Genomic DNA, 16863 nt, shown 5'->3' with positions numbered 1-16863 from the left:
GTTGTGAGGGGAGAGATGCAAGTTTAGATCACAATAGCACAACAGTATCAAGTTTAATATTGGATGACCCTGCTCTAGTCTGCAAGCTCCAGCCTCCTGCTGGGTGGCCTGGTCTTTCCCTTCCTTGCTCCTCTCTTCTCTGTCCTTAGATGTACCCACATGGTTGCTCATTCTCTGTAGAGTCTCCTTCCATTTCACGCATTCAAGGGCTCCATAACCACCACCCAAGTGGCTTATTACCAGAGCAAGCATATAATTTGTTGCTTATCCTGAGTCATTTTTGAGAGTGAGTGTGTTCTATTAAGGATTACACTGGAGCAAGAAGCATGAACCAGGACCGTTCCAGGCAAGCTGAGGCACATGGTAAGGCTCTTTATAAAGGTTCCGTCCCTGGAAAATAGATTCTTGTATTATTTGATATTAATTGTTCCTAAATCTCAGCTCTTTAACCTTTAAACTCCCAAAACTAGTGTTGGCTTCCTGGAGACATTAGCCAGGGTCTTCTGTCAATAATAATACAGCAAACATGAATGAGAAAGCCAAAAGCTTCTTGCAGTGCCAAGTTTTACATTATTTGCCTAGTAGGCTTAAAATCACAGACATCAGACATGGAAATTATCCTGAAACACCTGAAATGAAGGCACATAAAATTAGAGACCCTGGATCTCATTGATCAAGTTTGCAAGTTGCTTCCCTTCCTGCGGCACAGGCAAAGAGAATGCTATCCACCCTCTAATCCCAACTTAAAGAAAAGGTCAACAGTGGGGAGTGGCCAGGGAAAGACATTATGCCCAAACTAACTCCTAATCTACCCTTCCTCCTTCTCTCTATCCTCTCTCCAAACACTGGGACCTTGAAGAGATGAGTGTCTGAGGTGAAAGCAGAGAAGGGATACCCTACAGGATCCCACTAACCTTCTCCCCATGAAGATGAACCAACAATTTGAGATAACCCTGGTATCAGCCTACATACCCTACACACACTAGTATTTCCTGTATATCCTAGTTTGTTATAAGTCCAGATTTTAAAGCTTTTTCTTCCCTTTTTTTCCTCTTTTCTCCCTTTGAATCCACTGTGTCTTCTGGACTAACCTTACAAAAGTTCCACCAAGCACAGAAACTGAAGTAGCAGCTATTCCATAAAAGTGTCAAGACCCCACTCTATTGAGCTACACCCTCAAAATGTTCTCCTCACTATGGGTTCCCTCTCCAGTTTTCCTTCCCCATTGTCAAGGGGTAGGTCCTGATGTAAGCAGGTGTCTTATTCCATCCCCTCTGGACTTTTGGAGTTCAAATTTTCTTCTTTGTGGGTTTGTTAAAGCAAAACTGACAGTCACAACCACCTGTTGCTTAAACAAGAAGGCGTATTGTTTTTGTTTCTTTTTTTCAAATATTTATTTTATTTTTGTTTTTTTATTTTGGGCTGTGTGGGGTCTTAGTTACAGCACGTGGGATGTTCGTTGCAGCATGTAGACTTCTTAGTTGCAGCATGCATGTGGGATCTAGTTCCCCGACCAGGGATCGAGCTCTGGTCCCCGGCATTGGGAGCATGGGGTCTTAGCCATTGGACCACTGGGGAAGTCCCAAGACGTATTGTTCTTGTCGATGAAAAATTAATCAGTCAATTTAAGAAAGAATTGGAAACTTTTATTCGAGCCAAATTTGAGGATTATAACCTGGGAAGAGCATCTCAGGAAGCTCTGAGAACTGTTCCGCCTGTTAGAAGTCAAGACACAGTGTATATATAAGTTTTTTGAGACAGAGGGCTGTACATTAAATGACATATTATCGACAGTTTACATAATCCACATTTAAGCGCCATTGTGGTGGGTCACGTGACCCTTTACAAGCTCTAGAGGGAATGTTGGACTTATCTGGTGGCACAGTGGTTAAGAATCCACCTGCCAATTCAGGGGACACAGGTTCGAGCCCTGGTCCAGGAAGATCCCACATGGCGCAGAGTAACTAAGCCCGTGTGCCACAACTACTGAGCCTGCGCTCTAGAGCCCGTGAGCCACAACTACTGAAAAGCACGCTGCCTAGAGCCCATGCTCCACAACAAGAGAGGCCACAGCAATGAGAAGCCCGCACACCGTAACGAAGAGTAGCCCTTGCTCGCAGCAACTAGAGAAAGCCTGCGCACAGCAACGAAGACCCAACACAGCCAAAAATAAATAAATAAATATTTATTTATTTAAAAAAGAAAACCAAAAAGAAGGAATGTTATCTTTTAAGGAGTTGTCTTTTTGGTGCTAGGAGAACATTGCTGTTTATGGTTGAGCAGGTATTCTTGATGATGGAGGAGGTTTGGTTGATGTATAATGCAGATACACAATGCGGCGGGGAAAGGGGAAGCCAAAGGGCAGAAAAGAATTTTTATGTTGAAATTTTTCTTGCCTTGCCATAAAATATGAGTTTTATTTCACATTTTGAACATGAAAATTCATTTGTTCCAAGAGGAATGCCATAGGAGTTAAGCAGAGGTGGGTCAATGATTGCTTCCTGTCTTCATGTCAGTTACTGAATGGCCATCAAAGACAAGCCAAGAAAGAGAACCAGAGGCTGGTGTTATGATGGTGATCTCCGGGTCCTTACCCAGTCTCCTTGTTTGGGAGAGTTTGGTCTACATGGCCGCCAACCAAATGACCTCTTCTCATTTAACCAAGCACATATATGATACAAATGCTACATTAATTATCAATACTAGGAAGCAAACATGTGGGTAGTAAGGTCAACAGTTGACTGGACCTCAGACACTAACAAAACTCTGGAATTGGACACTGCTGTTGTAATAGTAATTTGGCGTCTCAGGAGACATAAAATTAGAATCACGAAGGAGCAGAGGGCTTAGGGGACAGCACAGTTCTGTTATCTCTCTTTTGCTTACTCATCTCACCTATTATAAATGCCCATTAAATAGATCAAATGCAGGGTGCTTGTGTCATCCTACACATTGAAAGTTGCAAATGCTGAACTTTGATGTGAGTGTGTAGGCCCGTTGCGCTGAGCATTTGAAAGAGGTCCCGTGGACTATTACAACGATGAATTTCAGACGAGGGAATAACGCTCATATCCCCCAGACATTTATTGAGTAAACTTTATGGGCCAGTTCATTTTTCCAGTTAGTGAGAATACAAAAGTAAAGATGGGTGGCAGGACGGTGGGGTGGGGATTAACATATACACATTACTATACATAAAACAGTAAACAACAAGGACCTCATATATAGCACAGGGGACTATACTCAATAACCCATAAGGGAAAATCATCTGAAAAAGAATAGATATAAATATATGTATAACTGAATCGCTACACCTGAAACTAACAGAACGCTGTATATCAGCTATACACACAGACACACACACACACAAAGAAAAGAAAGGAAAAGAAAAGAAAAGAAGAAGGAATAAATCAGAGTAGTGTTTTTCAAAGTTTGGTCCAAGAACAACCTGCTGCTGCCAGTTAAAATGCAGATTCCTAGAGTCTTTTCCAGATCTAATGATGCAGAGTCTCAGAAGAGGGTAGAGCCTGGCAATTAGCATTTTTAATAAGCACAGGTGATTCTTAATGCATCCTGGAATTTGAAAAACACTAGATGATTTCTAAAGTTCCTTCCATATCTACATTTTTACCACAAAATGGCTTTGTGGTGGAGACATTTTTCAGGCATCTTTGAGAGAGACAAATGGGCTGAAGTCATCCTTAATAATGTCTCACTATTACTAATATCAAACGTTTATTCAGTGCTCATTTGTGCCAAGTATGTGCCAAACACATTAAACACATAATCCCATTTATTCAGGTCCATGTCCTTTAGCCAAAAGCCACCAGACACACCTGTTGTGAAACAAAGGGGTTTGTTACTGGTTACAGTGACGGAGAGAACATACACCATAGGGAAGCATGGACTGTCTCCGTAAGAGGATTAGAGAGAACTATGATAGGATTTCTACATTGGTTGGGTGACTTGGGGAAGTGCCTAAAAAGTCAGAAGTTGGACTTCCCTGGTGGTCCAGTGGTTAGGACTCCACACTTTCACTGCAGGGGGCACGGGTTCAATCCCTGGTTGGGGAACTAAGATCCCACATGCTGCTCGGCGCGGCCAAAAAAACATAAAATAAATAATACAATAAAAAGCAGGAGTTCACTAAATTGGATGTTGTCAGACAGCAAGGGTAATTTTATGATTGGATATCTTAATAGATCTACTCATGGGGAAGGGAGCAAAGAACAAGGATAAAGCTGCAATTGATAAAGAAGTAGCAGTTAATCATTTTGGCTGAGAGAGGGCCTGTGTCTGGTATTTTGTGGGTGGCACATTCGCTTTGTTTTTGCCTATGCTTAGACAAAATTATGAAGTCCCTTATTTTGTCTCATTTCATCATGGTCTCAGGGTAACCTTGCCTCAGTTGGTATTTCGTGGGATTGTTTATGTCTAATAGGGAAATATGGCCTAGCTCTGAGGGCAAAGCCAGCTTCCAAATATTAGAGGCTGCTGGCCCTTTCTTTCATTCTTTCTTTTCTTTCTTTCTTTCTTTCTCTCTCTCTCTCATTCGACATACTATATCCCATGAGATAAGTATTATGAAATAACTCCTGCTCTGAGAGGTTGTGTGGCTTGCCAAGTTCATGTGGCTACAAAGTGGACATTCTGAGTCCACGAAGCTTTACTGCCTTCCCCTGGTAAAGGGAAAGCAGTCTATAAAGCAACATACTTCTCAGTCTTGAACTCAATGGTCATAAAAACCTTTCTTTTGGTTCTTATCACAAGTCGGCTACGAGGGGCTGGTTTCCAGTTATATGAAGCGTACTCACCAAAGAGGAAGTTAAAAGCTATGCCTTAAAGCATTGTCAAAACTAGCAAAAATCAGAATCCAGATTTGTGTCCTGTACTGGATTGACAAGTCCTGTGAAGAAAGCAGTTTTAAGATACAGTGGTTTCTGTGGTCCAGAAAAACTAGTGCTTGTGGCATTCTGCTTCACCCACAGCCTCTCTGGAATTCTGGGGCACTTCCATAAAGACATAGATTTTTTCCCCCATAATACACAGGGCATAAATGAATCATATGTATAGAGACATGAGTTTCAGGTCAAAAGTTCAGACTGATGTGCTGATAAATTTATAAAACACTAAGAATCCAAATAAAAGCAACTCTAGGGACTCATCCAGAACCCGAACAGGACAGCGTTAGAATATACCAGAGAATGAGGGCAGACTAGACAGGCATTTCCACTGAATGCAGCATGTAAAAGCGATCCATAAAATCCCCTTACTCACCCTCGGGGCCCCTTTTGTGTTGTTCTTGCCAACACAGCAGCCGTCCTGCTATATAGACCCGCTGCGCTGCCGGGGCCCCATCACACTGAACTTGCATCATCCGTGTCAACCAGCCATGGGGAAGGTAAACGGAACACAAGTGAAATAAAATGGAGGGGGGAAAAATGCCTCGCTACAAGATCTGTTATGGGGAGCAAATGATTTAATTTTGAATTATACTTCCTTTGTAGATCACCTTCTACGAGGACCGGGGCTTCCAGGGCCGCTGCTACGAGTGCAGCAGCGACTGCCCCAACCTGCAGCCCTACTTCAGCCGCTGCAACTCCATCCGGGTGGACAGCGGCTGCTGGATGCTCTACGAGCGCCCCAACTACCAGGGCCACCAGTACTTCCTGCGGCGCGGCGACTACCCCGACTACCAGCAGTGGATGGGCCTCAACGACTCCGTCCGCTCCTGCCGCCTCATCCCCCCAGTGAGTGTGGCTCTGTCTTTGCCTTCCTCTCTTTGGAAATCAAAGCCATTAAAAACTGTCATCCTTCAACCAAATCGTTCCACCTGGAGAGCAGAAAGGGGGAGTGACCCCAATGCATGCAGTCAGTTCTAGAAGGGTGTCCCAGATAGCAAGCCATTCTTCATGAACTCTGTGGTGGTTTTCTTAAAATCACATATTCCCAGTGTTTCATGTTTTAAACGGAATCAAAAATGAAAAGACTCATTAACAAAAAGCAGAACATAGAAGAGACTGACGTTATCATCTGTTCAAGACAGAATTTCTTTTTTTTGTATTGAAGTATAGTTGATTTACAATGTTCTGTTAATGTCTGCTGTACAGCAAAGTGATTCAGTTATACATACATACATTCTTTTTTTAATATTCTTTTCCATTATGGTTTTTCACCAGATACTGAATGGTTCTCTGGGCTATACAGTAGGACCTTGCTGTTTATCCATTCTATATATAATAGTTTGCCTCTGCTAACCCCAAACTACTCCCACTCCAAGATATAATTTCTTTTCTTTTTTTTTCAAGATATAATTTCTTAAAGTGGTCATTCCAAGCCATATCAACTCAGAAATCCAATAGATCACAACTTATAAACACAAGCTGGTTCTGTTTAATTGATAAAAATACTTTTGCTTGCTTTGGCTTACTTTTCTATTTGATTATCCTGCTAGAGAAGACAGGCCCCCTGGCTTCTATTCTGATTTTGTAGGCAGTACCTATTAGCTCACCTAGAGGTAGAAATTAGAGGAAAGGCCACATCCAAAAATAAACTTTGAGATTCAGTCTTTCCTAGAGAGTGATGGCAGAGCTCTTAGAAGAATGTGTAGAAGTGTGGGAGCATGAGATATGGTGTCATCCAAACAGAGCTGCAAGAAGACCATTCCTGCTGCTGAGGGAATGAGGAAGTGGAGGGTAGGAGGCCAGAAAGGAAGCTTAAGAGTCACATAGGTGGAAATTTGAACTGCAAATGAAGTTATGAAAAGAGATGTTGGGAAGATGTGTCATCTTATTTTTTTACAAGAGCTTAATAATCCATAGTATGCATGGGAACCAAAACATTAGTCTTACAGAAAATAGTTAAATGTTGATTCCTTTATAACAAGGGTAATATATCAAATGAGGCTTCACTTTCCAATGACGCTCACTTTTCTCCTTTGAGAGGGACGTTCTCTAATAACAAGCACTAAAATGACCAGTTTTATTTTAGACAAACCTAAATCCCCAAGGACAGAGACTGGTTGAAGAGCTGCTAAGTTCTGTTCCTAGCTTAGCCCATCCACCGTGAGATTCACGGCTGGGCGATGGGGACCAGGAAGGCTCCTTAACTCCGCAACATGGTTGTGGTGAAAGCAGACTTGGACTAAGGGAACTTTAATTTCTCTCTATTTGTGTTCACTTACTTTTTCTTTTCTGTCTGCCACCCTAGCACACCGGCACTTACAGAATGAGAATCTATGAGAGAGATGACTTCAGAGGACAAATGTCAGAGATCACAGACGATTGTCTCTCTCTTCAGGACCGCTTCCACCTCACTGAGATCCACTCCCTCAACGTGCTGGAGGGCTCCTGGGTTCTTTATGAGCTGCCCAACTACAGGGGAAGGCAGTACCTCCTGAGGCCGGGGGAGTACAGGAGATATCTTGACTGGGGGGCGATGAATGCCAAAGCTGGTTCTCTAAGGCGGGTGACAGATTTTTACTGAAGTATTTTCATTCTCCACTCTTCTCCTTTAGAATCTAATAAAAGATTTAGCTTGTGTTTCTGGCACTAATAGAGTCCTGCCTTTCTTTTAATCTATTAGGACTTCAAAAGCAATAATGTCACTTGGCCAGACATGATAACATATGTTTTCAAGATGGGGAACAACCTCTTATAAGGGGAATTAAGTAGAGGATATTATTGCCAGCATTCTTTTAAAGGCTAGGCCATGTAGGCTCAAAGTTCAGTTCAACTGGGCTCAACCCATTTGTGGTTAATCTTACAAAGATATCTTTACAGTTACAATAATAAACAAGTACTTATTGAAACACCTCAAGTTATCCCTCCAGGTTATCCCCACCATCTTCCCTATAGAGTCCAAGTCTTAATTGATAAGGAAAGCCATTCTCATCTAGACTCTTACTTTAGCCCCATAAACAAACAAATAAATGAACTGGTCCTCTTACCTACTTCACTCCTTATCCTTCTAACAGCCTCCATCCCTTTTCTCCCATTTCCAATACCTCATACCTCCATGAGATTTCCCAATAGAATTCACTGTCTCTTTGCTATATGTGCTTTGTACAAAATTTTCAGGATTTTTACCAAAAACCACATGCACATAGGAAAATTCTGCCCCCTATCATTGTTTTTTTTCTGGCCACGCTGCATGTGGGTCTTAGTTCCCCTTCCAGGGATCGAACCCACACCCCCTGCAGTGGAAGCACGGAGTCTTAACCACTGGACGGCCAGAGTAGTCCCTGCCTCCCATCATTTTAATGGGAGTAAAGTACTATGACCATATATGAAAAATAAGGGACTTTGGTGGTGGCACAGTGGTTAAGAATACTCCTGCCAATGCAGTGGATATGGGTTCGATCCCTGGGCTGTGAAGATCACACGTGCTGCGGAGCAACTAAGCCCATGCACCACAACTACTGAGCCTGAGCTCTAGAGCCTGCACGCCACAAGTACTGAAGCCCATGTGCCTAGAGCCTGTGCTCCGCAACAAGAGAGACCACCGCGATGACAAGCCCACGTACCATACGAAGAGTAGCCCCTGCTCGCCGCAACTAGAGAGGCTGGGTGCAGCAAGGAAGACCCAATGCAGCCAAAAATAAATAAATATTTAATTTAAAAAAACAAAAAGAAGGAATGTTATCTTTTAAGGAGTTGCCTTGTTGGTGCTAGGAGAATGTTGCTGTTTATCGTTGAGCAGGTATTCTTGATGATGGAGGAGGTTTGGTTGATGTATAATGCAGATAAACAATGCTGGGGCGAGAGGAGAGGCCAAAGGGCAGAAAAGAATTTTTATGTTGAAATTTTTCTTGCCTTGCCATAAAATATGAATTTTATTTCACATTTTGAACATGAAAATTCATTTGTTCCAAGAGGAATGCCATAGGAGTTAAGCAGAGGTGGGTCAATGATTGCTTCCTGTCTTCATGTCAGTTACTGAATGGCCATCAAAGACAAGCCGAGAAAGAGAACCAGAGGCTGGTGTTATGATGGTGATCTCCGGGTCCTTACCCAGTCTCCTTGTTTGGGAGAGTTTGGTCTACATGGCCGCCAACCAAATGACCTCTTCTCATTTAACCAAGCATGTATATGATACAAATGCTACGTTAATTATCAATACTAGGAAGCAAGCATGTGGGTAGTAAGGTCAACAGTTGACTGGACCTCAGACACTAGCAAAACTCTGGAATTGGACACTGCTGTTGTAACAGTAATTTGGCATCTCAGGAGACATAAAATTAGAATCACGAAGGAGCAGAGGGCTTAGGGGACAGCACAGTTCTGTTTCCTCTCTTTTGCTTACTCATCTCGCCTATTATAAATGCCCATTAAATAGATCAAGTGCAGGGTGCTTGTGTCATCCTACACATTGAAAGTTGCAAATGCTGAACTTTGATGTGAGTGTGTAGGCCCGTTGCGCTGAGCATTTGAAAGACGTCCCGTGGACTATTACAACGATGAATTTCAGACGAGGGAATAACGCTCATATCCCCCAGACATTTATTGAGTAAACTTTATGGGCCAGTTCATTTTTCCAGTTAGTGAGAATACAAAAGTAAAGATGGGTGGCAGGGCAGTGGGGTGGGGATTAACATATACACATTACTATACATAAAACAGTAAACAACAAGGACCTCATATATAGCACAGGGGACTATACTCAATAACCCATAAGGGAAAATCATCTGAAAAAGAATAGATATAAATATATGTATAACTGAATCGCTACACCTGAAACTAACAAAACACTGTAAATCAGTTACACACACACACACACACAAACACAAGGAAAAGTAAGGAAAAGAAAAGAAAAGAAGAAGGAATAAATCAGAGTAGTATTTTTCAAAGTTTGGTCCAAGAACAACCTGCTGCTGCCAGTTAAAAATGCAGATTCCTAGAGTCTTTTCCAGATCTAATGATGCAAAGTCTCAGAAGAGGGTAGAGCCTGGCAATTAGCATTTTTAATAAGCACAGGTGATTCTTAATGCATCCTGGAATTTGAAAAACACTAGATGATTTCTAAAGTTCCTTCCATATCTACATTTTTACCACAAAATGGCTTTGTGGTGGAGACATTTTTCAGGCATCTTTGAGAGAGACAAATGGGCTGAAGTCATCCTTAATAATGTCTCACTATTACTAATATCAAACGTTTATTCAGTGCTCATTTGTGCCAAGTATGTGCCAAACACATTAAACACATAATCCCATTTATTCAGGTCCATGTCCTTTAGCCAAAAGCCACCAGACACACCTGTTGTGAAACAAAGGGGTTTGTTACTGGTTACAGTGACGGAGAGAACATACACCATGGGGAAGCATGGACTGTCTCCGTAAGAGGGTTAGAAAGAACTATGATAGGATTTCTACATTGGTTGGGTGACTTGGGGAAGTGCCTAAAAAGGCAGAAGTTGGACTTCCCTGGTGGTCCAGTGGTTAGGACTCCGCACTTTCACTGCAGGGGGCACGGGTTCAATCCCTGGTCGGGGAACTAAGATCCCACATGCTGCTCGGTGCGGCCAAAAAAACATAAAATAAACAATAAAATAAAAAGCGGGCTTCCCTGGTGGCGCAGTGGTTGAGAGTCTGCCTGCCAATGCAGGGGACACGGGTTCGAGCCCTGGTCTGGGAAGATCCCACATGCCGCGGAGCAACTAGGCCCGTGAGCCACAGCTACTGAGCCTGCGCGTCTGGAGCCTGTGCTCCGCAACAAGAGAGGCCGCGACAGTGAGAGGCCCGCGCATCGCGATGAAGAGTGGCCCCCGCTTGCCGCAACGAGAGAAAGCCCTCGCACAGAAACGAAGACCCAACACAGCCAAAAATAAATAAATAAATAAATAAATTTTTAAAATAAAGTAAAAAGCAGGAGTTCACTAAATTGGATGTTGTCAGACAGCAAGGGTAATTTTATGATTGGATATCTTAATAGATCTACTCATGGGGAAGGGAGCAAAGAACAAGGATAAAGCTGCAATTGATAAAGAAGTAGCAGTTAATCATTTTGGCTGAGAGAGGGCCTGTGTCTGGTATTTTGTGGGTGGCACATTCGCTTTGTTTTTGCCTATGCTTAGACAAAATTATGAAGTGGCCTTATTTTGTCTCATTTCATCATGGTCTCAGGGTAACCTTGCCTCAGTTGGTATTTTGTGAGATTGTTTATGTCTAATAGGGAAATATGGCCTAGCTCTGAGGGCCAAGCCAGCTTCCAAATATTAGAGGCTGCCGGCTCTTTCTTTCTTTCTTTCCTTTCTCTCTTTCTTTCTTCCTTTCTTTCTTTCTTTCTCTCTCATTCAACATACTATATCCCATGAGATAAGTATTATGAAATAACTCCTGCTCTGAGAGGTTGTGTGGCTTGCCAAGTTCATGTGGTTACTAAGTGGACATTCTGAGTCCACGAAGCTTTACTGCCTTCCCCTGGTAAAGGGAAAACAATCTATAAAGCAATATACTTCTCAGTCTTAAACCCAATGGTCATAAAAACCTTTCTTTTGGTTCTTATCACAAGTCGGCTACGAGGGGCTGGTTTCCAGTTATATGAAGCGTACTCACCAAAGAGGAAGTTAAAAGCTATGCCTTAAAGCATTGTCAAAACTAGCAAAAATCAGAATCCAGATTTGTGTCCTGTACTGGATTGACAAGTCCTGTGAAGAAAGCAGTTTTAAGATACAGTGGTCTCTGTGGTCCAGAAAAACTAGTGCTTGTGGCATTCTGCTTCACCCACAGCCTCTCTGGAATTCTGGGGCACTTACATAAAGACATAGATTTTTTCCCCCATAATACACAGGGCATAAATGAATCATATGTATAGAGACGTGAGTTTCAGGTCAAAAGTTCAGAATGATGTGCTGATAAATTTATAAAACACTAAGAATCCAAATAAAAGCAACTCTAGGGACTCATCCAGAACCCGAACAGGACAGCGTTAGAATATACCAGAGAATGAGGGCAGACTAGACAGGCATTTCCACTGAATGCAGCATGTAAAAGCGATCCATAAAATCCCCTTACTCACCCCCGGGGCCCCTTTTGTGTTGTTCTTGCCAACACAGCAGCCGTCCTGCTATATAGACCCGCTGCGCTGCCGGGGCCCCATCACACTGAACTTGCATCATCTGTGTCAACCAGCCATGGGGAAGGTAAACAGAACACAAGTGAAATAAAATGGAGGGGGGAAAAATGCCTCTCTACAAGATCTATTATGGGGAGCAAATGATTTAATTTTGAATTATACTCCCTTTGTAGATCACCTTCTACGAGGACCGGGGCTTCCAGGGCCGCCACTACGAGTGCAGCAGCGACTGCCCCAACCTGCAGCCCTACTTCAGCCGCTGCAACTCCATCCGGGTGGACAGCGGCTGCTGGATGCTCTACGAGCGCCCCAACTACCAGGGCCACCAGTACTTCCTGCGGCGCGGCGACTACCCCGACTACCAGCAGTGGATGGGCCTCAACGACTCCGTCCGCTCCTGCTGTCTCATCCCCCACGTGAGTTTGATTCCAATCATGCCACCTGAGTGTCCTCACTCTGTTATTGATGGGTGTTAGGGCGAGGGAGGTTTTCCTTTAAATACACCTAAGGGTTAAGTGGGCTTTGGGTAGCTGACAAAGCCCAGGTAGATCCCGGCAGAAAAACAGCAGAGAATATAAGGAAGACTTCACTTAGGGAAAGAGTCAGTTTTGTTTTTATTCTTTGCTGCCATTAGGTCAGTCAAAGCTTGTCTGTAACAAATGTAGTATCACAATGGGATATAAAACAAACTTGCAAGTGGGAAGCTGTTTAGGCATAAGAAGGCAGTATTTCTAACAAATTAATTTTTACCTATAGTAAAGGAATTGATAATGAACAAATTAGATAGTTTCCACTGCAGACTAGTAAAAATGGAAAACTCTGTTGTTAATATAGGCTATTCAAAGCTATCTTCCAATTTTGGAAAAGGTAATTTTTCTTAATTTGGAAAATCAGTTGAATTCTGGTTTCAGACTATTTAAACAAATTTTCCACCAAAGGGTGTGATTTTTTAAAATCCTGTTTTAGTGGTAAATTTATGTGTATATGTATATAACTTTGGGGGATAATACTCTTATTAAAATACAGGCAAAATACTTATCGTTTTCCCCCAAAATGTAGGTTTATCACCTAGGAATCAAGAAATTATGGAATTAAGAATTAGGAATCAAGATATTTGAGTTCGTGATGGATTCTAACCCAGACCTTGAACTTCTTAAAAATTCCATCTCTCACATAAGAAATAGAAAATGAGCATTTGTTAAATGCTAGTAGAACACAGATCTATATGAAGCATTCACAGCAATTTCAGAGTCTCAGTTTTGACACTGACAATCTCATGCCCCAACCTGCCAAGTTCATCTCTTGTTTGGTTGCTTTTTCTGCTCTTTCTCTTTGTGGACCGAGCAGACAAGCTCCCACAGGCTGCGGTTGTATGAGAGAGAGGATCACAAAGGCCTCATGGTGGAGCTGAGCGAGGACTGCTCCTGCATCCAGGACCGCTTCCACCTGAATGAGGTCCGCTCCCTCCACGTGCTGGAGGGCTGCTGGGTCCTCTATGAGATGCCCAGCTACTGCGGCCGGCAGTACCTGCTGCGACCCCAAGAGTACAGGCGCTACCAAGACTGGGGGGCCATGGATGCTAAGGCCGGCTCTGTGCGGAGGGTGGTGGATTTATACTGAAATAGTTTCCCACTACCGTTTTCTCACTTTGGAACCTAATAAAGTATTTAGTCTGTATTGTTGGCAATCGCTGGCTTCTGTCTTTCTTTCATTGTGTGCCCATTAATTCACCTGTAAATACTCCCTCTTAAAGATTGAGGAGTGGATAAGAGGTGGCGGGGTCTGTTCTAGAAGAGCATCAAGGTAGGAAGAGTTTTGAACAAGGCTCAGAAGTGGGGGCGGAGAAAGGAGAGAGCCTGTCTGAGAAATAAAGGCAGATCAAAGGAGAGAGATGGGAGAGGGTGACTGGTGAGAAGGGAGGCATTCAGTTGAGGGCCTAAGGAACAGCATTCCAGGAGTTTCCATCTGATCCAAGAAGTAGCTGTAAGCCACAGAGTCACAGGTGAGTGGTGAGGGCAGCCCATTTGGAAAAAGCCTGATTAGACTATATAAGGAATTATACTTTTGTTTCCTTTCAAGCACAGTAATATATAACTAATGCCAGGGCTGCCATCAGCCATTGCCATACTTTTGGACTCAGCTGAAGACACTCCTTCTTATTCTAAAACAGCTCCTGACCAGGGTGCACCTCTTGGCCAGTACAGCTGCTGGACCAAACACTGAGTGAATTTTAGAAACTGCACAGCTGCTCACAGTGCCCAGCTAATGCAAATAAATTAATAAGATACACATTAATATTTTAAATAGATTTGCCTGATATAGTGTACCACAAACAATAAAAAGTTCTTTACTACAAAAAAGCAGGCTCAAATTTAAAGGCACATTGAAGAAAGCCATAATTTCTAGAGCCTTCTGATTGAAGTAAAATCTGCTTGCTCACAAGGGAAGCCCTGCATATTAAAAAAAAAAAATGAAAATTCTTTCATCAGTAGAAAATTATTTTTAACTTGAAGTTTTCCCTCCAAAGTGAAGGTCTCCCATAATCTTACTACTTTACACATCCTATAAAGAAAGAAGTGGAGGGGTCCCTCTGATCCCACACTTCATTGCTAGCCCTTCTGTACATTTGGTGGGTACCCTTCTTGAATTTTCCCTCATTTATATAGCTATCTCATGAAACACATATTTTTATTTCTTTACAAAAATGAAATCATGCTGTACATATTAGTCTGCAACTTGCTTTTATCAATAAAATGTAATGTGGTATGGACATCTATCTAGGTCAGTACCTTATTCTGTTAATGGCTGCATTGTGTTCCATTGTTGGAGGTTCCCTAGATTATTTAACCATTTATTCACTAGTGACTGGGCTTTTCCAATTTTGCTTTTCCAAACAAGGCTGCAACGAATATCGTCATACATATACCTTTATCGACACACGCCACAGTTTCTGGAGGATAGAGACCTAGAAGTGAGACTGCCCACTCATAGTGCAAGTTATTTTTTCTTTTAATGGACTGCGCAATTATTAGCCACCAAGGAGCCTACCTTCTTTGAGTTAGGGACTCACCATTTGCTGATTTCCATCACCATAGGCTTGCCGTGTACAGCACTGGGGATGAAAAAACAAACAAAACAAACAAACAGAAGGCATTGTCCCTACTGCCACAGAACTCTACACAGAAATAATACTAAATACTGACACCAAACAATAAATAAATACATAATCACTTTTTTTTGGTCAAGTACTTCCCAAGTACTAAATAACAAGTACGTAATCACTTGTTTATCAAGTGCTGTTGCTAAGAAGTTTTAAGGCATCCCATGACGCATTTCTAGGGGGAAAAATGGAGCAATATTTATTTATGTATTTCTCGTGAGATGTGTTTTTATTCCTTAACATTTGGGGAGGGAAAGTGTTTTCTTGGCATGACATACACATTTAGAACTTAATTACATACTTTTCTGTGACACTTTTTTTTCCCTGTTTTGGAATAACACCTCCAATGAAAACAGTTTCCTGTGAATAGGAAAAAAACTGTTTTTGACACAGCAGACAAAATGTTGCATCTCAGGAGTAGCCAGTTCCAGCCTTTGGCCCTTTGGCTGGGGAACGGGAGACCAGGAAGGCACAGGTCACTGTTTCCCTATCATGACCTCCTCCAGCTGACCTCCTTTTTTCTCGCCCCTCCTCCCACCTCACCCCCACCTCCATCCCCTAAATTTCTGCCCCTTTATTCCTTTCTCGAGCCCACTGGTCTTGAGGTACAAGCCTCCATTGGAATCCTCCAATGTACCTCCTGTCCGTCAGGAGAAATTTTAACAATCCAGAACTACAAAATCTGTCTTTTTCTTATGCTAAACATGCTTAAGACGCACATATAGCAATTCTAATAACAATCCAAACATTTAATAAATGTCTTATTTTCCCTCTCTTTGTTTCTCTCACACAAAATCACAGGGAGCTTGCAATCCAACAAGAAGTGGACTTTTTCTTCTTTAGAATTCCAAAAGAGAAATGTTGAGGAACCAGGTTCCAATCACTTTTACAGTCGGTTTTGTGCCTTTACTGGTGAATCATACATCTTTAGTAAAGGATTCTGAGAAGAATAAAGATTCATTATAGTTAATGAGAGTGGTAGTAGACAGGGATGAAAATGCTTGAGTAATTCTACTTTATTTAAAATGAAAATGTCATGTGACACAAGAAGAGTATGATAGTTTTCTAGTATAAGCCCCATTTGACGAACATTATCTTGAAGGTGAAAAAAATTAGCTCAATCACATACACTGAAAATCTGTTGGTTAGTGTAGCCACCTACGTTAATTATATGAGCTAGATCTTCTGGATGACTGGCTGCAATTTTTACCTCAGCACTTGCTGCTTCACCTTGTACTTTTATGTTATGGAGACAGCTTCTTTCCTTAAGCCTCATGAACAACCTCTGCTAACTTCAAACTTTTCTTCTTCAGTTTCCTCGCCTCTCTCAATCTTCATAGCATTGAAGAGAGTTAGGTTCTCCTTGCTCTGGTTTAGGCTTTGGCTTAAGGGAATGTAGTGGTTGGTTTGATCTTCTATCCAGACCACTCAAACTTTATCCATATAGGCAATAAGGCTGTTTCAGTTTCTTCATTAGTGTGTTCACTGGAGTAGCACTTTTAATTGCCTTCAGTAATTTTCCCGCTACATTCACAACTTGGCTAACTGTTTGGAGCAAGAGGCCTAGCTTTCAGCCTATCTTGACTTTCAACAAGCATATGCCTTCCTCACTAAGCATAATCATTTCTAGC

General features: G+C 42.2%; 2 protein-coding genes across 3 annotated transcripts; both read left to right on the top strand.

Annotated features, from left to right (window-relative positions):
- The first annotated feature begins 5378 nt into the window (after positions 1-5378).
- On the top strand, positions 5379-7550 carry LOC118894597 (gamma-crystallin B). Its single transcript, XM_036850947.1, has 3 exons — positions 5379-5401; positions 5508-5750; positions 7210-7550. Exons 1-3 carry the CDS (start codon positions 5393-5395, stop codon positions 7483-7485), a joined length of 528 nt encoding a protein of 175 aa, XP_036706842.1. The 5' UTR covers positions 5379-5392; the 3' UTR covers positions 7486-7550.
- Positions 7551-12116: 4566 nt separating this feature from the next.
- On the top strand, positions 12117-13761 carry LOC118894599 (gamma-crystallin C). Of its 2 annotated transcripts, none has more exons than XM_036850949.1 (3): positions 12117-12139; positions 12246-12488; positions 13420-13761. In XM_036850949.1, exons 1-3 carry the CDS (start codon positions 12131-12133, stop codon positions 13690-13692), a joined length of 525 nt encoding a protein of 174 aa, XP_036706844.1. In that variant the 5' UTR covers positions 12117-12130; the 3' UTR covers positions 13693-13761. The 2 variants fall into 2 exon arrangements, with proteins under 2 accessions (XP_036706844.1, XP_036706845.1); XM_036850950.1 differs by having other exon boundaries at positions 12131-12139; positions 13417-13692.
- The last annotated feature ends 3102 nt before the right edge of the window (positions 13762-16863 follow it).

This window comes from Balaenoptera musculus, chromosome 4 (genome assembly GCF_009873245.2).
Source record: "Balaenoptera musculus isolate JJ_BM4_2016_0621 chromosome 4, mBalMus1.pri.v3, whole genome shotgun sequence".
NCBI classification, from domain to species: domain Eukaryota; kingdom Metazoa; phylum Chordata; class Mammalia; order Artiodactyla; family Balaenopteridae; genus Balaenoptera; species Balaenoptera musculus.
The sequence above is the reverse complement of the archived record's forward strand: the minus strand, read 5'-3'. Positions and strand labels throughout refer to the sequence as shown.